This window comes from Podarcis liolepis (genome assembly GCF_965112155.1).
Source record: "Podarcis liolepis genome assembly, chromosome: 1".
NCBI lineage: Eukaryota > Metazoa > Chordata > Lepidosauria > Squamata > Lacertidae > Podarcis > Podarcis liolepis.
In genome coordinates, this window is record NC_139554.1 from 41,380,579 (window position 1) to 41,406,299 (window position 25,721).

General features: G+C 40.3%; 2 protein-coding genes across 3 annotated transcripts in view; one reads left to right on the forward strand and one right to left on the reverse strand.

Annotated features, from left to right (window-relative positions):
• The window catches only part of AVEN (apoptosis and caspase activation inhibitor), a 108,258-nt gene extending 92,350 nt beyond the window's left edge, over nt 1-15,908 (reverse strand). Inside the window, exon 1 of the mRNA XM_083509533.1 lies at nt 15,482-15,908. Within this exon, the coding sequence (XP_083365659.1) occupies nt 15,482-15,733 (252 nt within the window). The 5' untranslated portion in view covers nt 15,734-15,908. The remainder of the gene's footprint in view (nt 1-15,481) is intronic.
• The window catches only part of CHRM5 (cholinergic receptor muscarinic 5), a 60,390-nt gene extending 34,880 nt beyond the window's left edge, over nt 1-25,510 (forward strand). Inside the window, exons 2-3 of one of the 2 annotated variants that reach the window (XM_083508593.1) lie at nt 12,906-13,024; nt 19,892-25,510. In XM_083508593.1, the coding sequence (XP_083364719.1) occupies nt 19,958-21,550 (1,593 nt within the window). In that variant the 5' untranslated portion in view covers nt 12,906-13,024; nt 19,892-19,957 and the 3' untranslated portion in view covers nt 21,551-25,510. The remainder of the gene's footprint in view (nt 1-12,905; nt 13,025-19,891) is intronic. The other variant, XM_083508592.1, reaches the window with a different exon arrangement.
• Nucleotides 25,511-25,721: the final 211 nt, after the last annotated feature.

A 25,721-nucleotide genomic window follows, 5' to 3' on the forward strand; every position in this document is an offset into this window, starting at 1 on the left:
ACACAACTTTCTAATCTATGTTGTGTACCTTTATGGAAGACCACAAAATTACAAAAAACACTTCATCAACATTGGACACCAGGTCATTAGCTTTGACCTCATATAGAGCATAAGAAAAAGACTAGGTGACTGAATTTTGTTAACAGAACAGAAGCAACACTAATAATGTGCCTATGGATACAGATGAGGAGTTCTCCCGCCACATGTTAACATTAAATTGTGAACATAGAATCACAGAAATGTAAAGCTGGGAGAAATCCCAAGGGTGATCTAGTCCAACCCCCTACAAATCAGGAATCATCATTTGCAACTCATCTGCATGTCCTATTTGTGGTTTTTGGTTTTGGGGCAGACCCAGTAACACTGCTTTACAAACAAAAAATAACTGCCAATTAGGATCAATGAGAGTTGAAGAACAAACATTGACCTGTGCTGTAACAGGGACCCCAGCTTTGTTCAGTCATTGACCCAGATGTACGTTAAACATGTGTGGAAGGAGGTCATATGAGGTGTGAACTATGCTTTGTTGTCACCCATCCCAAATATCACCATGCCCCATGGGCCTCACCTCAACATCTACCGATACTCACTGTGTTGGAAATCTGAAAAGCAGCACCAGTGTGTGTACATTTGTATGCTGGGGTCCTGATCACATTAAGGACTACAGTTGTACGAGAATTGCTTCCTGTTTTCTATTGTCTGACTTAATATGAAACATCAGGTCAAGTCCAGAAGGACAGGGTCCCACTCCTTAACACATTTAGTGCACTCTTGAAAAGTGCACTTTTTGTGTGCCATTTTGCCTCCAGGATTGAAACACCTTCATCTGGTGGCTTTGCTTTCATTATCACATGGATAACCATTTGCATTACTCAGGCTCCATGTGAAAAACTGAAATGCTAGCAGTGCTAGAAAAATGCATATGCACAGATACTCTTGCTTTCCCAAATGAAAACAAAATATCACATTCTTTGTCACATTATAAATAACAGAGGCACAATTGCGGCCGGCGCTTCCAGCAATCTTGCTTAGCACATCTAGGAAGCCAGCTGTTCCCTAGGCCACCCCATATTTGTTCTACAAAGAATGGAAAATAAGAACTTGTACATGTTTTTTTTAAAAAAACCTTGTCAAACCTCGATTTTAACCATTTTGTTCATTCTTTTAAAATATATACTATTAGAGACTAAGATTACAGCTCCTGCAGCTTCTTTCACTTGCTAATTAATTTTCAGAAAAGACAAACCAACAAAATGATTGAGGTTCAGTGTTACAGCAAACATAGCACAGAGTCTTGTGGCACATTAAATGCTAACGGATCCATCCACCCCCTCAACTGGTAGCAGCAGCAGTTGATGGAGTGGTGTAGCTTCCACAGTATTGCTGAAACTGGCAGGACAGAAAGTGCCAGCTCCCAAGTTGTTGCAGCAAATGGGGCTCGGATCAGGGCCATTGCCATCACATGATGGCAGCAGGGTTGGCAATGGATCTACTTGGAGTATCTTCAACCCTCTGCCACTGTTTGACAGTGCAATGGATGCTGCTCACTAGCAGAGCATCTAGAACAGTGGATCTCGGGGGTTCGAATGCTCTACAACAAATGTGTTAGTCTGTAAGGTTCCATCAAACACTTTGTTGTTGTTTTCCTTTAAGCCTATTGTCAGTAAGGAGAAATGGTTACATGCTACCTGGGTTTTAGACTCCAGAAACATTAGCAATAGAAAATAACGCAACTACTAACCACTAATGCAACTAATGGTTTTAAGAAGAAAATGTACATTCACGTGGTTTTCTAGTTTCAGCTGTTTCATTCACAACCAGCTGAAAAGGCTAATGACTCATGTTGTAAAAAACATAAAAACCAGCACTTAGGGGATCATTTACAAAGGACTCTCCCACACCTTCCAACACATGGGCATACATGGCTACAGTTGCCTCAATCCATTTCACACACATATAAAGTCAGCTTCACACCACTATTTTCATTATCAGAAAACAATATTATTTTAAAAGTATACACAAGTGGTTGTCTACTAAGGATCAAATGCAGTACTGGCTCAAGGCATTTTTCTGCCAAAGCAGAGTACAAATGGTGCTACCCTTCTGGTACAGACACTTTTAAAAAGTCTTGCTGCATCATTCAGACATTTCTGCCTTCTTCTTTTCCTCCACCACCCATGGTGTTGCAGCCTGAAGCATGTTGCTTTACCCTGCCGCATGACAGACTAGCCCTGATCAGACACCTGCTTGCAAGTATTTGAGGGCAAAAGTCACACATTTAAACTTATATGCACTATTCATAAATGACACCATTCATCTGTACTTTAAAGACACTGTTGTTTGTACTCAGGAATTAATTTCCACCTGCAGAAAATGCCTTATAAAGAGGACTTAATACAAAGTTTCTCTGAAAGCAGACCTGCAAGTAGAAAAGCATTCTGTAACCTTGAATCAAAACATCAGAGTGCTTAGATTTTGTGTGCACAATTCATTTATTAGTATTTACATCAACAGAGAAGCCTCTTCCAAACGCAGCAACTCATTTTCAAAGCACAAGAAATATCAGACACAGGTACATAAAATGCTACCACCTCCAAACCAAGCCAGTTATTGATCTATCAGTACTAGGTATCGATGGTGCTCTACACTGGCACAATAGGGTTTTAGACAGCAGTTTTTCCCAGCCCTATCTGGAGATGTCAGGGATTGAACCAGGAACTTCTGCAGGCAAAGCATTTGACGTACCCCCCCCCCCCCCGAGCAAGCACAACTGGAACAATCATCATAAAATTTTATTCAAAGTCCAAACTCCATGCTGTCAAACAGAAATGCCTAACTATTCATTTTTGCTGGCAATTAGTTATTTTTTAAATTTAGTTTTTACTAACATTTGTAAATTATAAAAGGAAGTAACAAAAAAGCACTAAATTCTTATGTAATGTAAGATACAGGAGAAGATAAAACTACAATATTTTCTGTGCAAACATGCATTTCCCTAAGGAATTCACAGACTCTCCAAATGAAAAAAACTAAGTAATGAAGAGTTAACATCACTGTTTCCCTTGCTTCCCAATTACTAGTAGTCCAACAGAAATATAAAGAGCGTATGTCTGCCTTTCACAAAACCCACACCTTGGAATAAACAAGGGGGACCATACAGCCGTGGGCTTCTTCATTTGTAAATAAAGTCATGCCATACTGCAAAAAATCAGTCTTTTGTAGCATGTCCTCTAGCTACTTTCAACTTGCAGGAGAATTTCAACTTGCAGGAGTAATTTGCCAGACTTTTGAGTTATTGTACATGTGCATGTGTGTGCACAAACACACCACTTTTAATTCCAGGAAACCTTTTTTATGACTTTTTTTGTGACAAAAGATAAATGTAGCTAGAAACCAGTAAGATTGTCCACTTCAATACATTTAAGTACCACTCTTTTTGAACAGTTACCTTTAAGCTGAGTACCTCTGCATTACTAATACCAAACATTTGAAGTCCTTTTTCCCACCTCAGAGGACCACAAATCACAGGACTACAACCACAGAAGAAGTCTGAATGGCTACTGCTATATTTGTGGCTACTCCAAACAAAGGTTGTGTGTATTAATCTTGACATGCTAATGCAAAGTTCTGCATGCATTATCCTGTCATTGGATATAGGCTCCCCATATCACCCTCAATCTATGCAACAGCACTACAGCAAATCTATGGGTCTGGGCACAGTAACTGGAAGAATTTCCATAGGGGTAGCCAAAGAGGTTGAAATGTTTCCACAGTGCATTTGGATATTGCCATTTCTGCTATCACATTTGTGTCGATTTATTATTTTGTGCAGTCTGTTCCGTTTGCCATATGTTGAATACAGAGAGGAATTGAATATATATATATATTTCAACGTCCGTACTGTATAAGGCAGGCATCCCCAAACTTGGCCCTCCACATGTTTTGGGACTACAATTCCCATCATCACTGACCACTGGTCATGTTTGCTAGGGATCATGGGAGTTGTAGTCCCAAAACATCTGGAGGGCCAAGTTTGGGGGCGCCTGCTATAAGGGACCTTAAGGTGGCCATACTAGAATAAGGAAGCTTCAATGAGACACCGTAATGGGAAACCTCTGAATTACAATTTATCAAGTTGTAGACTCAATTGAGACAAAGGTTTTTCTCATCACCCTATTGTTTGTGGTGAATGGCTATGCTTAATAACATAATTATCACTATTTGTAATTCTACCAGTACTTTCTGTATTTCATTTCCTTCTGACCCCCTTTTACGTTCTCTTCTCCCTACCCCTGCCCAATTGTGTAGATACACACACACACACACACACCCAACCTCAAGATAACATTTCATGCATCTGATGAAGTGGACTATAATTGACAAAAACTTATGCCATAATAAATATTAGTCTTAACGATGTCACAAAACTGTTTGCTGTGTCTGGAATAAGTCTCACTGAGTTCAGTGAGGTTTGCTTGGGAATAAGTGCCCATTGGGTTACAGGCTTGAACACAATTAAAGTGGTCAGGCAAAGCACCTACTGACTTTTGCCTTTATAGCAATAATTGCAGTAGAATTCTCATTCCACTTTTTCAGAATACAAAAAAATAAGTTAAACAAGATGGCTTTCTCACTTTCCAGTTCTGACGCATGTTTGGTGGTTGCTAAGCAACCTCCAAGCTCTTTCACTCTAACTCAGAAGACATGCAAAGCATTTAGCTTAGCCATTGTACGTGCAGCCTCTTTGAGCAGCATGGTACAGAGCTGAGGGAATATGGCATACTGTGGGGAATCAAAGGGGGTAAAACTACCCCCACTTTATGCTCCTCAGCAGTAAGACTTTAAAGCCATGCCAGAGAAGAGAAATTGCCCAGATAAATTTAACTATATATATGTACTATCTTACGTCTTCTGCTCTGTGTAGTTAAAACACCACTGGTTTCTAACTGGCAGATAAGGATCCAATACTAGGTCACAGCATGATCTAAAGCAGGTTGCAACAGCTGCACTGATGCTTTACAAATATATGATATAAAATTAGTAAGTGGGTCCCCAAGATGCATGTTGGGCTAAAGGTGAATTCAAAGACTGAAAAGACTGAAAACTCCAAAACGCACAACAGAAATTGGTGAAACTGTGGTGAGAATTGTGAAAGCTTACATCACAGTCAAGGGGTTCATTGGATATTATAAGTGTGGAAGATTTAAAAATAAATAAATCTTAAAAGTACATCCAGAAGGAATTATACCCATGGAAGTGATTCATTACATTAGAGTTCTAATCCCAGAGAAAGCCTTTTCAAAAAAATTGTATCACCAATGAAAGATTATACCACTTTTCCAAGGTCAATGGTTAGGTAATTATAGAGTTGGCTTGAAAATTTGAGCTCTAATCAAAAGCTATAAAATATTGACTTTTAAAAAAAGTATTTACTGAGAATTAGAAAAAACAAAAACAATCATTAGCTCTAATGTAGTAAAATAAAATAATTAGAGTTATTGTTTGGTGTATGGTCCACCCCTTCCTGTGGACTACCTATCTGATCACATACTTTGTACTATGTTAACGCAGCTGTTACCCTAGGCTGAATATTGCAAGAATACTTGAGTCTCAGAAATTGCAAATTAAATATTCCAGATTTTTAATTAGAGAAATTGTAAGCAGATGCCTTTCAAATTGTTAATGAACTCGGTTTCACAGACCAAACTCTCCCCATTTATTGAGTTCTTTTTATAACAGATATCCTAGTAATTGGGGATTACATCACCAAGTTTTCTCACGACACACAAAGAATTTAGTTTCCAAGCAATCCTAGTTCAATTTTATTTATTTACTGGGGAAAGGAGGGGGTGAGTCACCTAAAATTAAGAGTACTTAGCTATAAAGATTTTCACCTGCTTGCAATCCAGAAAAGAAGCATTACAAAATTAACACTCCATTCACCAACAAGACAGGCACTGATCAAAAGATGATGCAGAACACTTTAACCTCCTTTTAACAACAAATTGAAGAGTACCTTAAATGGGTTAACACGAAGATTAAAAATGATTTAGCTTTCAATGCATGAGATAACAGATCTTAGAAAAACATATATAAAGCACTTCAATATTGTGATCTTATGCTTAATTACTGGAAGAAAATCCCACTTAACCCAATGAGAGTAAACCTTGCTAAGATCATTCTGTAAATTTACATGCCAATGTTATATATATATAATTTCTAACTAGGATGAAAGTTGCTCTTTTAGCCCTTTCAATCTCTTCTTTTCTGCTTAGCTCCTCTTTAGCATGTAAGTCCTACCAAGAAATGTGGGTGGGGAGTCACATGTCTTTTTCAGTGTTTCTTTTAGCAGTCAACTACTACTTCTGCTCTAACGCCTAGAATAACCATGTACAGCAAATATTGGATAGGATCAATACGAAAGTGAAAAGTCAACTGCCTACTCCACCTGCTGTTCATTGCTAACAGTTTCCTTTTCAGCCAGAATACTGTGTTCATTCAAAATGTGGAGAAAAATGTTTCAGTAACAAAACACCAATACTTAGTTTTTGTAGATGAATAAAAGAACAATCAATATTATCAAGGAGCTGGAATTACTCCCCTACAGAGGTTAGAATATTTAGGGCTTTTTAGTTCACAAAACTGGTTTATGATAATGATTTTTTAAAATGTCCATAGTGTGGAGAAAAGGGAATAGGGAGATTTTTTCCAACTCTTATTATACTAGAACCTGAGATCATACAATGTAATCTGCAAGAAACGGGACAATGAGTTACACAGCACACAGTTAAATCACACAATTAATTATCCCATCAGCTAACTTAAATGGACAAATGAATTGCTCCCCTGCCACCAAAGCCATTTGGTCTCTTCCCCACCAATCCCCAATGCATGTAATTCCTACTTGGCACTCATGGAATCAAGCTTCCTATAGTGGATAAGGAATCAGGACAACTGAAAAGGATCAGAAGGTGAAAACACAAGGGAAAATCTGTGACTGCCAACCTCCCAAAGCTGTAGAAGATTTAAAGTTAAATAAAGAGTCTCCAGGGTGCAACCAGGCAGCCCTGCTGAAAGAAGAAATGCGCACACAGAAATAGTGCTTTGATGCTATACTGTAGCGCAACACAGTACTCTCCCAACCCTTAAGCCTTCATTCTTGGCCAAAGCTTCCTACCATTCAACTGCTCACCCAGAGGCAATTACAATTTGTCCTAGGCAAGTAGCTAATTGCAAGGTTGATTGAATGAAACACATTTTCAAGAGGAGTTTGCTCTGATGCTTTTTATCCATATTGTAGCATGGAACAAACTGTAATGTTTGCTAACATAATGTGGTCAACATTACGCAAAAGAATTGTGCAGCACTTACAGAGAAATTAGTATGCTATAATGCGTAAATAAGGATACAAGATAAACAATGCAAGATGTTACCGTCCATTAAAATTAACACTCTTATTGTGGTATAGTCCTGTTTGCTATAGCGGATGAGGAAGGGGGAGAAAACAGGTTAAAAGACTGGAAGGGGTGGAAATTGGTCAAGAAAGCTGCATTTGCCGTGTTTGCCACTACCCACCTCTGCAGTCCACACACAACACCTTCAGAAGCTGGAGCAACGCCAGCATGAAAAGCAGTCAAGGTATAGATGCTCCAACATGGCTAGGATCTTCCTACAATCCTAGAACATCATGAGCCAGGCACATTATCTCCTGCATTCTAGATCACATCAGAAGAATGTGTTCAAGTTTCGTGGGGGTTGGGCACACTGATGTTCTGTCACAACAACACTAACATTTTGGATACTGCCCTTAACTTCTATTGGCGGCGTTTATGTTGCGAACCGCCCTGTGATCTCTGGATGAAGAGCGGTATACAAATTTAATAAATAAGTAACAAGTCCACAACACCTGGCTTCCCTGCACCAGCCATTCAAAAATCAGGAAGCTTAAAGCCAGTCTAAATAGGACATTTAGATACAATACCTGGAAAATGCTCCAATTTGGAAGCAGCGTAATTGTTGAGGCAGGGAAATCTGCACCCAGTTTCATCTGGTTGTTTTATGCCTTGCATTTCAAACATATCACACCATGGATGCCAAACTTAGTGTGGACACCCGATCAGCATAGCCCACAGCAGCACCAAACTCCTGAGCTCAAGTGATTCTCCAGCCTCAATCTTCAGGAGTATTGCAGGCATGCACCACCACACCAGGTTACAACTTAAAACATTCAAATCAACATGAAAATAGCATGAAGTAAATATACCGTATTTTTCGTCCCATAGGACGCTCCGTCCCATAGGACGCACCTAGTTTTTTGGGGGGGAAATAAAGGGGGAAAAAATTCCCTTTATTTCCCCCCCAAAAGCAGGTCGGGGAAACAGAACCAGGTCGAGGAACAGCGGGATGGCGGCGCTGCGCCTCCCTGCTGTCCCCCGAGCTTGTGGGGCTGGCCGATGTCTGCCCCGCGCAAGGGGCGCTCTGCTTCAGGGTGCCCCACCCGCCGGGCGGCAGGCTGCTATCCACAGCGTGGGGAGCCTTGTGGGGAACTCCTGCAAGACTCCCCACGCTGCGGATGTCTGCCTGGCGCGGGGGGCGCTCTGCTTCAGGGCGCCCCTCGCGCCGGGCAGCAGGCTGCTATCCGCAGCGTGGGGAGCCTTGCCGGGAACTCCTGCAAGGCTCCCCACGCTGCGGATGTCTGCCTGGCACGGGGGGCGCTCTGCTTCAGGGCGCCCCTCGCGCCAGGCAGCAGGCTGCTATCCGCAGCGTGGGGAGCCTTGCCGTGAACTCCTGCAAAGCTCCCCACGCTGCGGATGTCTGCCTGGCGCGGGGAGCGCTCTGCTTCAGGGCGCCCCGCCCACCGGGCGGCAGGCTGCTATCCGCAGCCTAGACATCCCTGACGGACCTCCCGTAGGGCTGCCTAGGCTGCAGATGTGTTCCTGAAGCCTGGAGAGCGAGAGGGGTCGGTGCGCACCGACCCCTCTCGCTCTCCAAGCTTCAGCAAAAGCCTGCATTCGCCCCATAGGACGCACCCAGATTTCCCCTTCATTTTTGGAGGGGAAAAAGTGCGTCCTATAGGGCGAAAAATACGGTAAGTAGCTTGCTGCGTGTTTCATTTTGCCACACAGATTGGCTATTCAGGTTCCATTTGCTTTTATGATAATCTTTTTTACCCAATTCACTGAATTTCACTGAATCCAAGGAGGATGCGGATATGTTGCTGCATTGTGACAAGAAATACAGTCAGTTAGAGCTCTAACAAGAAACACATCAAAAACATTTAGTTCTGTGATTTAGCTGTTTGAACTTCATTGCAAAATAATTTGTTTTGGAAATAATCTATCATGTTATTTTCTGTATTCTAATTGGCTAAACCAGTAAGTATATTCATTTCTGCAAATTAGATTTGTTTATAAAAGCAGAAAGATTATAGTTTTGGCCACTTGCCAGTAATTGCATTCATACTTGGTCTTTTCTCCACAAAATAATTTATATATTTTATCTTTCATCTGCATGACAATGTGGCTAGCCAATAACAGTGGCAGAAATATGATTTTAATTTAATATGACATAATCCTTACAGATTTATCCGAGCTTTCTCATAATTATAGACATATAACACAAGAGAAGCATAATACTAGAGACAGAAATGCCAACGTGAACAAGAGATTAAAATATCAAACATAATAGCTTTCTTTCTAAACGATCCCTATTCACACTTTGCAATATAAATTTCTTTCCTGATGGTGTTAGAAACCAGCTCTTATTTCTAAATACACCATTTGTTGCATTTATGTTCAAATTACTCTGACTAAAAAGATAATTTATAACTCAAAATACTGAGCAGTGTAACTGCTATCTCTGAAAAATATGTTCAGGCCCTTATGGCCCCAAGAATAATGCCTTAATAGTTAAATACACCAGGACTACAATCCCATGCATACTTTTCTGGAAGTAAGTGCCATTGAACATAGTGGGGCTTGCATCTCAGTAAACATACAACAGGATTTGACTGAAAATCATTAAATACAAATTATTCAGATCAGTGATTAAACAATGGTGAGTTTTACAATCCTCTCAGCGCACACTTTAGGTAAAGATGGGATCTAATCCACATTAATGACAATGAGCCCAAAAGCAGAGAGCAGCAACAGTCATTGAAAGTGGACATAAGGCTAGAGGAAAAACCAAGGGCAGACACTTACCTTAGAACGGTATGCCACATTCTAGCCATGCTGAAGTCATGCTTCTACACACACCACACCCCTCTCTCCATTCTGCATCCAGGCAAGCAAGAAGCATTATTACAGTTAAAGGACAGACTACAGACAGGCAACAGTTTTCAAAATGGGGCGCAGAGTAGGGTCAGTGAGGTATGTGGCTTGGAAGAGACGCGTGGCCTGGGGAGGGACACACAAGGGTCATGCTTGGTTCCTGGGCCTAAAGTTCCCCAACCCCGTTACAGAGGTTATATCCAAGTACTTACACTGCAGAATGGAAGGTAACACGTTGCTAAAATGCCACCAGGAGCAGTTTACCAAGCATTCACATAAATAAGGAGGAATCCAGAAGTTAACTAACATGATGTTTCTGGAAACAAAGCCTAACAGTTACCGTATTTTTTGCTCTATAAGACTCACTTTTCCCCTCCTAAAAAGTAAGGGGAAATGTGTGTGCGTCTTATGGAGCGAATGCAGGCTGCGCAGCTATCCCAGAAGCCAGAACAGCAAGAGGGATCGCTGCTTTCGCTGCACAGCGATCCCTCTTGTTGTTCTGGCTTCTGAGATTCAGAATATTTTTTTTCTTGTTTTCCTCCTCCAAAAACTAGGTGCGTCTTGTGGTCTGGTGCCTGGTGCGTCTTATAGAGCGAAAAATACGGTAATTATTTTTACAGGTCTGGGAAGAAATGTGTCTACTAATTCAAATATGATGCTCTTAAAAGTAAACATATACAGTGGTACCTCGGGTTAATTTCTTAATTCGTCCCGGAGGTCCGTTCTTAACCTGAAACTGTTCTTAACCTGAAGCACCACTTTAGCTAATGGGGCCTCCTGCTGCTGCCGTGCCACTGGAGCACAATTTCTGTTCTCATCCTGAAGCAACGTTCTTAACCCGGGGTACTATTTCTGGGTTAGCGGAGTCTGTAACCTGAAGCGTATGTAACTCGAGGTACCACTGTACAGTATAAAGTTTTATTCAAGCCTCGAAATTTGCTTGCACTCCAACTATGAAATTATGAAAAGTGGGGAATCAATATAATCAGTAAGTGGTAATTTGTTTATTATTTGTTTATTGCATTTATATCTTACATTTTTTCCACTGAGCTCAAAGTTCTTCCACTCCTCATTTAATCCCCACAACAACCCTGTAGGTAGGTTAGGCTGAAAGGATGTGGCTGCCCCAGAGTCACCCAATGAGCTTCATGGCTCACTGGAGTTTCGAACCCTGGTCTCCCTCAAACTAACCAATATACCACACTGGCTATCAAGAATCAATAACCTGATTGCCTAGCACGTGGATCAAATGTTCTATTGCTGCATAACATCACTCCACAAATGCATGTGGCAGTTATTCCCAATACCCAGAGGACAAATTGTATTCCAATCACTGAGCAAAAATTATTGGAACTGCATGCATATTTTATATTTCCAACCGTATACATAATACTGTATAGAACATTTTGCCCTCATGTGGACACAACCCTGTAATACAAATGCTTAAGTCAGGGCTGCCTCAGAAATCCTGTCATAATTTTTCTGTGCAGATGTAACTCCATACACCATTGTGAATGATAAGAATGCATGTATATATTTTTTTCTACCTGTACAACATGGTGTGGCAATATACATGCTTTCTTGTATCTTTACAAAGTATCTTTAACATAGCTTTCTAAAGAGTCTAACAGCAGCTGTCAGAGTAAGCTGCAACAGAAGCATATACAATATTAACAATTGTGGGAGGGCCAATATGAAAGTGATTTATCAAGCTGCTTGGTGAGGCATGCAAACTCCTCTTGTGAAGATTTCTAAAAGCTGAATAAACATTTGCCAAGTATATTTTGGCGTAAGAGATTACACATGGCACATTATGTTCTACTCTGCTTTTGTAAGAAGTTGCTGTGACCTTCTCACAAATTATTTGATTTTAATGGTAACTGCTAACAGAGAGCTTGTGGTAATGTTGCTTCTAAGAGAACAGACCGTGGACCAGAAAGAGCCCAAATCTCACCTCAACCATTAACTTATCTCCCCTATTTGAAATATTGAGATAATATTGACCTATTTTACAAGAACGTTGTACAGTGGTACCTTGGGTTAAGAACTTAATTCGTTCCAGAGGTCAGTTCTTAACCTGAAACTGTTCTTAACCTGAAGCACCACTTTAGCTAATGGGGCCTCCCGCTGCTGCCGCGCCGCTGCTGCGCAATTTCTGTTATCATCCTGAAGCAAAGTTCTTAACCCGAGGTACTATTTCTGGGTTAGCGAAGTCTGTAACCTGAAGCGTCTGTAACCTGAAGTGTCTATAACCTGAGGTACAACTGTATGATTATTGAGATATAGTACTGCCTGTTGAACTTTAAAACAAGTATGAAAGCAGCTAACCAACAGTTCATGTAATTTTGCCTAATAATCCCAGCTTTGTAGGAAAACAAATAATTTATCTATAAGTAATGCTATTAACCACTCATTTTTGCACCTTCAGCTTGGTTCCTTCATTGTATGTTTTAACCTTTGGAGGCGACTATAGACTTTGGCTCTATTTTTCACTCCTGTTTTAAATGCAAAGGAGAGTATCTTTTTTAACCAAAATATTTTGCATGGGTATTACTTACATCAGATTTTGAGGCTTAAAAACAGGGTTTAATTTGTGACAGAGCTCAACCACACAATCTGTTTTCAACAACTTAGCCCTGGGATGAGAAGCCACAATAAAGACATGTGACCAAGGAAGGCACCACTGAACAACTGCAGCCTATTCCTACACATTAGAAGGAGCGGAGTTTCCAAGATGCATGGCATGCTTCCAGGTAGGACTCATTACAAGAAATTTTAAAAGTAAACTTCAGTACCTCTTTTTAAAAGAAACGTTACCATTGTGTCTCCCTTCCTCAGTATTCCCTGTACTGTAATTAGCTGCCTACCTCTAGTAGGGACAATAATCTATCTTTTTGCATTTTGTAATAATAATTTAAGAACCACTTGAAATGCTTCATAGAAGCATCATAAAAAATAAGCAAAAACATTCAAACCAAAATAGTTTAATTGCACTGCTATAAATAACTGTGCAAATATCTTAGGTTTGTCTGTTGAAATATTAGTGATTCTATAGAACTATAAAAAATGTAAGGGCATTACTTGTAATATTCTAAAATAATGAACACCCCTTAAAATAAATCATATTTGGTAATCCTACTTAATTTAAATTCTGTTATGAACTTTATTGCTTATAGTCAAAATCTACCACAATCCAAAAGGAACAGCACAAAAATAGTATAACATCACTCTCCTACAAATTTAGAGGCAAACAAAAGAAGTCTTCTTCAAGTTTTACAAGACTTACAACAAAATATGCATAACTCAACAATACCCCTAAAGCAGTAAGGCCATTTACCTGGGAGTAAGCAATTGTAAAATATTAACTATCTTTATACACAACTGAATTCTATACAGGCCTACTGTGAAATAAATCCCACTGAATTCATGTAGTTGTCAGTATGTATAGTGGTGCTTTCAGATAGGTCTTTGTTATGGTGTTGGTCTTCTTTATGCACACAAGGTTTTTTTGCAGTATGTACACAATGCTATTGTGTGCCACTGTCAAAATGACCATCCATGTTCCCTCCCCCTTCTAGATTTACTCTTTTAAGGGGATTCTAAAAAGTTTTTTAAAAAAAACTGTTGCCAATTTCCAATAATCCATTAAGCCCCCATCTGGAAGCACTCAATGGTTAACATCAAGAATACCCTAGAAATCCTCTAAAGCTGAGCAATATTGATCCATGCTGGGCTGAAATATTATCAACATTCTAAGTTGCATAATCACAGTCATGGGAAGTATAATTTACCTGGAACGCTTAACCAGCAAATTAGTCACAAACATAATTTACAAATATGGGAGTCTGCCACCTAGCCAGGATTTTACTGACTCAACCTAAATTTTACTCTACTGGCCAACTGCCAGAACCAGACTGCTACACTCGGGGTGGGGGGGATCTAGCTAATGATTTATTTTTGTAATTACTATGTGTGTGTTACTAAAGCACGTTCATATTTACTAAGGTGTCACATGTGGCTGGCAGCTACACTTGTAGCACATCGCCTGTGCACATGCTGTCAACTTTGTGTCCTGTCAATGTACCGGTAACTGCATGATCACAATGCTGTCACAGTGCTTAGAGTGCATCCGACAAGACTGCAGAAATCTGTTCCTCTTCCAGCTGCCATGCAAACCCAGAGCTCAGCCCAAGCTTTCCCTCTGAATAGTAACTGTCTGTCACTTTGTCCTATGCCATCTCTGAGGCAACATTGACTGTACAGCTGCCATCACCTTAGGCATGCTGATGACCCAGAGAAGAGATTACACAGAACAGCTGAAGTCCCCAAACAAGCAAAGATTCATTCCCTTAACGAAAGAAAAACACTCAGGTTTTACAACTTTTTGAGGAAAACTTCCCTGTCTCCTTGGCCAGGTCTGGTTTAAACATGACACCAGATGTCATGCTGTGGGCAACACATTTAATTTGGGTCATCAGTTCCTGTGTGTGAAGTGACCAGGTAATCACAGGCTAGTTTTGCACCTGCAATCACTGCACGCTAGGAGCCAACTACCCAATTTAAACCCTATTCTGGCCAATATATAGCCCCATACAGGTAATTTTTCACTCCATACCCAGAGTGACATTTTAAACTGGGGTATCAGAATTTCTGTTCACAAAGGGTGGTGAACCTAATTACTCCCAACCTAAGGCTGCCATCCTGTAAACACACTGATTTCTGGACCTTCCGCGGTTAGGATTTAAAATGCGATTGGGCCGGATCTGGCCCCCAGGCCTTAGTTTGCCTACCCATGCACTATATGTATCTATATATGCAGTGCTTTTTTCTAAAAAAAAATGTTTAGGAGTACTCTCCTTTTGACTCATGAAAACCACCATTTTATAGTTCAAATCAGGAAAAATAAATACAGTAAATGGACCACAGTACAAAGATTCACAAAATGTTTAGGGGGTATGCGTACCTCTGCTTACCCCCAGAAAAAAGCACTGTATATATGTATATATAAATATATAATACACGCCCCCGCCAAACACACACATACACACTATGTAATATATAAGGTAGAATCTGGTTGCTAAGGGAGAGGGAGATAGTAACAGCCTCGGCGGAGACTCAGATAAGAAAGCTTTGCCACAGAGAAGCCGTGAGGAGGGGGGGGGATCTACTTTAGCTCCGCCTCGGCCTCGTGTGTGTCTCTTTTTCCTTACCGATTCATAACCGTGAGGGGCGGAGGCAGGCGCGGCGGGCCCTTTGCCGCGAGCCTCCCGCCTGCCTCTTCCTCTCCCCCCGCCTCTCCCCCGGCTCCCGCCTCCTCGGCCGGGACCGGCCTCGCTGCTGCTGCCGCCTCCGGCGCCTTCCGCCGGCCTCTCTCGACCGCCCGGCCGCCGACGATGGGGTTGCCGGCCGCCGCCTCCCCGTTGGGGCCTGCTGCCGCCGCCGCCGCGTTCGGGCTGCTGCATGGCAGCTACTTCGGGTCCGGCCCGCTCCTCCTCGCAGCCGCCTTTCTCCAGGCCCGCCTCCCCGCCTCCTGCGGGAAGGTGGCTGCCTCCCTCGGGAGAGGAGGAACTGGGGGCCGCGCCAGGCTTGGGCCTGGCGATCCTGACTCCTCTCGGAAGTCCCGGCGAAGCCTCGCGAAGCGCGCCGCCCCGTCTGCAGTGAACGGGAAACGGTCGCAAACGCGGCGCATTTGATGCAAGCGCAACAGAACCTCCGCTCTTTGCGGCCGCATCGTTTAGTTGCTGTGGTTTTTCTAGACTTCCAAGATTAATTATAAGATTTGTTTTTAACGGGGGGATATCACCAGCTCAGAGCTCCTCGATCCTAAAACTGCATACTTGGGAGTAAATACCATTGGAATGTGACTTGGTAAACAATCGTAATATCTGGCTTGCAGCTCTCTCACAAATAAAGTTCCCGTGAAATAATCCCTAAAGAAATGCCTCACAAATCAGGTAACATAATCCACAACTGAACATAATGAAAGTAGCAATATATCCACATTAAGCTGTTGAGAAAACAACCATAAACAGCATCCTAAATACTGTAATATGTCATGCAGATTCCAGAACGCTAGCCTTGGGAGCTGATTCATAACAATTTTGAAAGTGCTTCGCCCCCCCCAAAAAAAAAAATTGGCAGTAACTTTCATGGTCACTACATATTTAAAGTTTCCATGGTGACTTATGCATGAGCATGCCACTGTGCATGTTAATCAGTAGCTGTGACCATGGTGATGTGCTCAGACAGATCTGCCCAACATGCCACTAAAATCAAAGCAGAAATGCTTATTGCGTGCAGCTGCTCCAAATCTGTGTTGGGAGTGGGAACCCACTGGGTGGTTTTAGGATTGATCACAAGAAAATTTGTTAATGGCTGTGCCTCCTTTTCTGCTTCTCTCCAAAGTGCAGTGCAGTTACACAGGACTTGGGCACCTCAGAGAAGTTCTCCCCTGGGATGAAACCGCAGCCAGGCCCAACCTCAGCAAAGTTCCTGAGCAAGCCTCACAGACTAACAAAGAAACTTGACCCGAGAAACTACCACCATCTTGGTTAAATCGTGTGCACATGCTCAGAAAGGCAATCAAGAGGAGCAATATTATGTGTGATATGACAGCAGCAGTTTTTGAACGAAGGAGGCAGCTGCTCACTACCTTGTCACATCCAGTTTTTGCAGCAGCACCTACCTCACTGACAGTCATTACTTGCCTGCTTAACTACTTGCCTGACAGCTCATTCCTAGTCCAATCCCCACTACAGAGGTACCGCAGATTACATACGCTTCAGGTTACACACTCCGCTAACCCAGAAATAGTGCTTCAGGTTAAGAACTTGCTTCAGAATAAGAACAGAAATCGGGCTCCGGCGGTGCGGCAGCAGTGGGAGGCCCCATTAGCTAAAGTGGTGCTTCAGGTTAAGAACAGTTTCATGTTAAGAACGGACTTCCGGAACGAATTAAGTGCTTAACCTGAGGTACCACTGTATAGGATGACAGCAACAAAACAGCGAGGCGGAGGATCAGAAACAATAGTCAGTGGGAAAGGGAAAGTGGAATTCATGAGTACTTTGAGTCCCACAAAACCCTGAAGCTAATGCTAATGGCTTGGTTCCAGAGCAAAGGAATGCAGTGCCCACTTGATCTCTATATCTGATGGAGTAATCTGAGTGCAGTCCTATGCTCTGTGACAGAGGGAGTCAATGTGGTGTCTTCTAGATGCTATAGGCAGTGGTCTCAAATTTCAGAGGCAGCATTAAAAATCAGTGCCACCCCCATGACATCCAACCTTTCATTTTACATCATAGTTGTGGCGCCCCCTGCAGCACCCCCAAAGCTCCACACCAAATGCGCCCAAACCAGTTGCACTCCCCCCAAATCCACTTCTGCTATGTGCTACAATTTTATGGGATGAACCAGACATTATTTATAAGAACCATTTCACACACAGCTCTAAAAGCTACATCTGAATCTCTTGCACACTATTTTTTCATGTATAAAAGGTGCTTTCATCTGCTTCAGAATCTGGAGAGGGGAGCCATCTTGAAATTGAGTATGCATATGCATTATGGCCATGAAAGTGCATTAAGACCTAATTTAAGCACTATTTAGTAGCACATGTAATGGTCTTAGAGCAATCCAAACATTGTATAGTATCCTCTGGGAAGCTGATCCAAAAGAAAGGAAATCACTGCTTCTTAGAATAGATAGAAATCTTACAGTAAATCCAATAGTACTGGTTCAATAACTGGCTATTTAGTCACAAATACCCTGCTCAAATGAACATTATCCCAGATATAGTACAATCAATTGCAAACTACATGTAGTTATTACTCAGGCATTGCATGTACTTTTTCTTCTTCTTTGCATTACAAGTAGTTACTGTGTACTGCTTTCATAACATGGGAACCACGTTGAAAAGCTTTAAAGCTATAGCGATGTCTAACATTTTGCTTTGCCTCTTGGTTGTATTGGAAACAAACCCATCAGCAGAAATTACTTTTGTAAGGCAAAATACTGTCTCAGAGAACCTGATCATTTGGAATTGATGCAGATAGGTGACACTTTAAGATCTTAACAGCCAAATATGATTAATAGTCACTCCTCCATTACAGTGAGCTCATTGCTTTTCTTCCCCTGCAGTCCTTAGTCAGCTAGGACTTATTAGAAAATAAAGGGGTGATTTTTTTTTTAATTGTGGAAAATGACCTGAGTTGGCCTTTCCATTAAGAGTCTGTAGTCAATCACGTATGATAGGTTTGTTTAGGGAACCACTTTTGCTGTAGCTGAAATGAAGAAACTTTGCATTCTTGCATCAAGAAGGAACCTTACTGCATTTTTTAATATGAACTTCTGCAGCTCAGAACAATAAATAGCAACAATGGACAGCCAGATTTGTGCTTTAGAGAAAGAGTTGTGAAAGTTACCTGCAAAGAATTCTAGTTGCAACGAGCAGGAGAAGAAGGGGAGGAGTCCAGTGGGCTACCAGTATTTAAGTATGAAAGACAGAAGACATAGAATAGGAAATACTGTATATATTTTAGTCGCTATTAAAGCAATGAATGAGATTTTTTGTTCTTGTTTTTATTATGTATTTTGTGTTTTTATATTGCATTTTTATGTTGTGAACCACCATGAGATCTACAGATGTAGTGTGGTATACAAATTAAATAAATAGAATAGAATTGAATTGAATTGAATTTTACTGCTACTGAACAGCACATACTCCACTTGTCTCTTTACCAGGACTTTAGCCTTCCATTGCTTTCTTTAAAAAATTCTGCATATTATGCCACTCTTCAAATTTTTCTTTCATTGCAGCAGGGGTGGCAAACATGTGGCCCTCCATATGTCGTTGGACTGTATAATTAAAAACCACACCAAGGCTTTATTTTAACAGCAAATGCAGGGAATTAATTTCTTCAGGACCCATATTGAATTGAAAGGAAATTGACCCCTGTGTCACAACTTTTGTGTGTGTGTACTTTTAAAATAGTGGTTCCTTTATGTGTTTACCTATCTGTGAAACACTGCCAATACAACTTGTTCCCTGAATTTATGGTACCATTAAACATCACATCTAGAGTCCATTGGTATCATAGGTTAAATGTGCCCTGCCTCACTGTTGTCCTACTGCAATGGGGGACCTACGACTAATACTAGTTGATTTTTCTAACCACAATAGTTTGAGAAAAAGAATACAAAATATACTTAATTGTTCATATTAAATAGTTAAAGTAAGAATTCAACAATTAATATTGAATATTTCACTTATGTCAGAAGACTTTCCTACATCTGGTGCCCTCCAGATATTTTTGGACTACAAGTCCCATAAATCCCAGGCAGTATGGCCAATGGTCAGGAATGATGGGAGTTGTATTCCAAAATATCTGGAGTGTACCAACTTGGGGAAGGCTCTCCTATAGCAACAAAGGTTGGCTGGGAAATATTACCAAGCCTATTTTGTGCCTGTAAACTTGAATACATAATATTTAAATATCTTTAGAAGTCGTTGTAATTTATAATTGATACTCCAACGGTCTTACAATTTGCTTGTGCTTAATAAATCTGGCAGAAGTCCATTATTATTTTACGAGCTTTCTTTCTCTTTATTTGTCATTAAAAAGGTGTCTTCAAAGTACAGATGAAGAAGCAGCTTAAAAGGGACTGATGTTAATACGCCAAGAAAAAGAATGGAAGAAAAATTGCACAGCAATTCAACCATTGTCAATGGTACAACCCCTAACCATAAGCATTTAGAAGGTCATAGCCTTTGGGAAGTAATTACCATTGCTACAGTGACGGCCATTTTAAGCTTAATAACTATAGTGGGGAATGTTCTTGTGATGATATCCTTCAAAGTCAACAGCCAGCTCAAGACGGTGAACAATTACTATTTACTCAGTCTTGCGTGTGCAGACCTTATCATTGGAATATTTTCTATGAATCTTTATACATCCTACATATTAATAGGGTACTGGTCTCTTGGGAGTCTAGCATGTGACTTGTGGCTAGCCCTGGATTATGTAGCTAGCAATGCCTCAGTAATGAATTTACTGGTTATCAGCTTCGACCGATATTTTTCTATTACACGGCCATTAACCTACAGGGCTAAACGCACACCGAAAAGGGCTGGCATCATGATTGGCCTAGCTTGGCTAATTTCATTTATCCTGTGGGCACCAGTAATCTTATGCTGGCAGTATTTCGTCGGGGAACGAACTGTCCCGCCTGGAGAATGCCAGATTCAATTTTTGTATGAACCCATCATCACCTTTGGTACTGCGATTGCTGCTTTCTATATCCCGGTTTCTGTGATGACAATTTTGTATTGCCGTATTTATAGAGAGACTGAGAAACGGACCAAGGACCTGGCCGAACTTCAAGGATCCAGTTCTGTGGCTGAGTTCGAAATGATAAAGCCTCAGAAAGCTTTGCTAAAATCCTGCTTTAGCTGCAAGCAACAAAATTTAGCCAAAAGGGAGAGGTGTCAGGCTTCATGGTCTTCATCCAGCCGAAGTACTTCGGCAACAGCAAAGGCATGTCAGATTCAAAATACTTGTCATGACTGGTCTAAGGCGGACCAGCTAACCACTTGCAGCAGCTATGCATCCTCAGAAGAGGAGGAAAAATGTGCCTCTGATCCCGTCTTTCAAGTAGCTTATAAGTCTCCAGTAAAAAGCAAGGATGATGAACATAAAGAGGAGAAAAAGGAAGCCTTTATCAAAGACCAACCTGGGGAAAATGACTATGAGACCCCCAAATATTTTCTAACCCCAACCAAAGGCCACGTTAAAAAAAGTAGTAAATGTGTAGCTTATAAGTTCCGACTGGTGGTTAAAGCTGATGGTGCCAAAGAAACTAACAATGGCTGCCGAAAAGTAAAGATCACTCCTTGTTCTGCCACTTTATCTAAGGACACAACTTCCGTCAAAAACATGGATCCAAATATAAACAATCAAATTACTAAAAGGAAAAGAATGGTCCTTATAAAGGAGCGCAAAGCAGCCCAAACTTTAAGCGCCATTCTTCTAGCGTTCATAATCACTTGGACACCCTACAATATCATGGTTTTGGTCTCCACATTCTGCTCAGATTGTATTCCTCCAACGCTGTGGCACCTTGGCTATTGGCTGTGCTATGTGAATAGTACTGTTAACCCAATCTGCTATGCTCTCTGTAACAAAACTTTCAGAAAGACATTTAAGTTGTTGCTGTTCTGTCAGTGGAAGAAGAAAAAAATGGAAGAAAAATTATACTGGCAGGGTAATACTAAACTGCCTTAATTTAAAGTGTTTGAGGGGGGGAACAGACCTTGGCCAAGCACTGTAAATCAAATTGGCTGCAAGTCTTTCATTGTAAAGTTGTTGCTTTGCATGTCTGGAGACAAAAGAAGCACAATTTGTGTGGTGATAAAGATATGCCTATGGCCATGAAGAAAGCAGCCACAATGATGAACATTTCTATAATTGTCTGTGACTACTAAATAGAGCATTATTTATGTTGCTGTCATAGAAAGTTTCCTTCCACATATTTGCCAAATAAAATGGCACGCCAACAGACCTTAATGGTTGGGTATGGAACAGACCCTTCATTCATTAGGTCCACTACCTGGAAAGTAACATTATGCCTTCCTGCACATTTTTTCTAAGGCTTTGTCCAGTTTAGTTATAGGTCTCCAATAGAATGACACTTGCATCACTTCCCGTACAGAATTGTTTCTAAACTGGATGGAAACAAAAGGAAGGCAAGTACCACTGGCCAACGATAAATGTCTGAGATTTTTTTCTCAATGGACAAATTTGCTCTTGGAATTAGTTGTGAGGCCATGAACATTGTTTGAGTTTGTATTGTTCTTTTTCTATGGCTGAGAGATGGCTTATATGATGTAAACTGTATGGTTGGGGTTTTTTTTTTTTTTTTTTTTGCAAATTAAGAAGCCAATGGGGGTACCAAGTTTGTCAGAGATGTTTACATTGCCTACAAACAAGGGTACTAGTTAATTGTCTTTTTGCATTTTATTTGTTCATGTTGAAGTTGCTCTGAAGGAGTTTTATTTTTAAAATCCTGTACAGTATATTGATGCAATCCGATGTATGGCTTCTAAGAAAAAGGTAAAATCGCTTCTTTATTACCATTCTGAAGAACTATCTTAGCACCCAAATGTGCAAAAGATCCCTGTATTGCAGGGGGTTGGACTAGATGACCCTCTTGGTTCCTTCCAACTCTACAATCCTATGATTCTGTGTAGGTTGCATTTTATTTCCTACAGTGTGAATCAGCAATCCTACCTCACTTACCTGGGAGTAAGCCCCATTGAATTCAATATGACTTACTTTGGAGTAGTCATGGTCAGGATTGCACTGTGAGTTGCCTTCCGTGTAGGTGTTTTGCAGCACATTAAGCAACATCTTAATCCTTTTGATTTCTGTAGTATAGGAGTTCAGGACTGCAATCTTAAGTTATGAGCTGAAACTTGCTCATGAATGAGGTTAAGTACTACACATTACCAGTGCTTTTTTTTCCTGGGGTTACGCAGGGGTACACATACCCTAAACATTTTGTGAATCTAAATTTGACCTCATTGAGGGGCAGTATTTCAATATGAGTAGGGAAATGAGAGTTCCCCTAAACATTTTATTAGAATAAAAGCCCTGCACTTACTTTTATTTAATTTATCCATAGGTTCCTCATTTTAGGTCTAAGATTTTCCACCCTGATCTTGAAATGTATTTATTGGCAGTAAATCATTTGAAATCAATGAGTTAGGTTGCCAGTATTAAAAAAGATATGGTACTGCTTAAAGATGCAACAGGTCCTGCTTGTGAAACATGTCTTTCAGCTAGCATTTAACACTACACAATTTACATCATAACCTTACAAACATATACTCATTGAATAGTTTGAGTCACCTTTCTCCATGGATCACATAACCCATGCCAGTCAAAAGCAACAACAGCAATTTGAAAAAGAGAGAGGAGTAAAATCACCTACCTTTCTGTCCTGTGTTTTTTGGGTGGCAATACATGTACTTGAATGCCTAAATCCCTAGCACAAAGTAGGTAACTCTATCAGGAGTTTGCTGAGGATATGTCTGGATAGAAATGTTGTATACATAATGGCTATTATAGTGCCTCTTTTTATACCGCAGACTACTTACGACAACACGAGCATTTCAGTAGAGATGATGATCTGACAAAATAAAGGCAGTAACTGGGATAATTACAGAGTAACTGGTCTGAGAACTGCAATTAAAATCAGCTATCAAAATAAACTGATGGGACAGAAAGAAAACAACGGCAATGGGAAGTCAGGATGTACAAACTACGGTGAAAATAACTTATATGGAAACAAACTGATATTTATATAAGAGTTTAGTAAGTTCATGATTTAAAATGTTAAAAGGCCTAGAAATTCTACCCCAGCACCCTGATTTACTGTATTGCCAAGTATTGGAAATATGATGTGCACCCAGAGCTCCCCACCAGCTCCCGACACTATATCTTTAAAGCACATTTGAAGCACATTAGCCCCTCACAGAGTTTCAATTCCCAGCAACCCTTATCAAATTACAGTGACCAGAATTATTTGAGAGGGAAAATATGCTTCAAATGTGCTTTGTATGGAAATGTCCCCTCCTCTGAAGTGAAGAAGGAATGTGGTTTATATGGGGTGCATATGGGGCCCACTTGGGAACTAATATTAAGGTGCAAAGCAGCATTAAGATACATTCCAGCAAACGCTGAACAGCCAGTTTTGCATTATTGACTATAGACCTGTAAAGATGCAAAGCTTCATGGGACACATGGATTATTGTAGTTCAGTAGCGAACAGTGCACTAACTCATGCACTCATGCAATTTAAAGATGGACTATAAGAATGTCTATGTATGCATTTGTTAATATCTATCTATCTATCTATCTATCTATCTATCTATACCCTGCCTAAATTTCAAAGAAACGCAAAGCAGCTGCAATCCAAAAACACGAAACAATTGTAAAATATATAACAATTCCCATTAAAATCTCAAATATTGTCACCAAGGCCAAACCCCCACAACAAAATACAAAATACCCATTGAAACTAAGACATCAAAAGTAAGCCAGCAGAAAGAGAACAACTGCTCAGAAACCTTTTAAAACAGCCTAATATATTTTATTTATTAGCCATCTAAAACAATACAGTCATGGGGTCTATGGAAAGCCATTCCCTAGGATGGGCAGCACAACAGAAAAGGCCCTCATCCTGATTATTGCCAGATGTGCTTCCCAGGGTCAATGGACCTGGACTAGGGCTTTGGATGATGATTCTGCTTTGGTCTTCAAGAATGTACGAGTGCACAGCTTGAGTGTTAGGCTGCATCTCTATCATATCATCCGCATTCATAGCTTAGTATGGTAATAATACAGTTGTAAAATATAGTGTTGCATAGTTCAGAGATAACACAGCACATTTCATGAGAGTTATTGTGTATTTGTCATTGCTTCCACTGAAGTAAAAAATATTTTCATTAAGAGCTAGAGAAGCAGGAAAGAAAGGGTTTCTCCACAGCTATAGAAATAAACAATGTTGTGAATAACTTGACGGTTAAGTGAGTTGTTTGCAAAAGATTGAATTTTTTGCAGGGGTATTGGATATTATTTAAACTCACTGTATAATAATGTGAAAATGTGTATTCTGGAATCAATATGATCAATTTTAAGTATATTGTATTGTGCCAACTGTTTTTGGTGCTTTTGCATATAATTGTTAAAGGAAAGTGCAAGTTCCTATAGAGACCTCTGTTTCTTTTCTTCAGTCACCATCAAAGCATTTTCTGTGTATAGTGTATACTTTGAGTTATACTGGCTTCAAACAAACATACATATGCGTATGATATGTGTGTTTGGTTCAAATGAACCTGCATTTCTATAATACAAGCTATGTAATAATGACTATATAAGACTGTAAAAGTTTTCTGCTAGCTGCAATGTTATTGCTAAAGAAAAGCTTTGCCTTCTATTATTGAAGTTAAATGGGAAGTTATTTTTGTCACAGTTTCTGTTGAACAGGAATGTTTTATAAATGTTTATGGTCCGTTTGTTGAGTAGATGTATAAGACTACACAGTGGTGGATGCCAAAGTATCAGTTAAGTGTAACTGTTAAGTATGTGCTCAACCTATGCTGCTAAAAACTCAGACATGACACTGCCAAACTCTGGGATACATTGTAAATATCTGGAACTGTATTAAAAATGGTGTGTGTTTATTGCTTTTTTAATACTGGGGTTTCATAACAAAAAAGTTAAGAGCCATCCAACAGCAATATAGAGGCACAACTTTTTTTTTTTTTTTTGAAAGAACAGGAAGAGCAGAAACAAAAACCATTCGAAATTATTTCTTAAAATGTATACATTATTTTTTTGCAGACACTTGTAAGTTATTGCTCTAGAACCTGTGACCCTTAAGATCATGTTG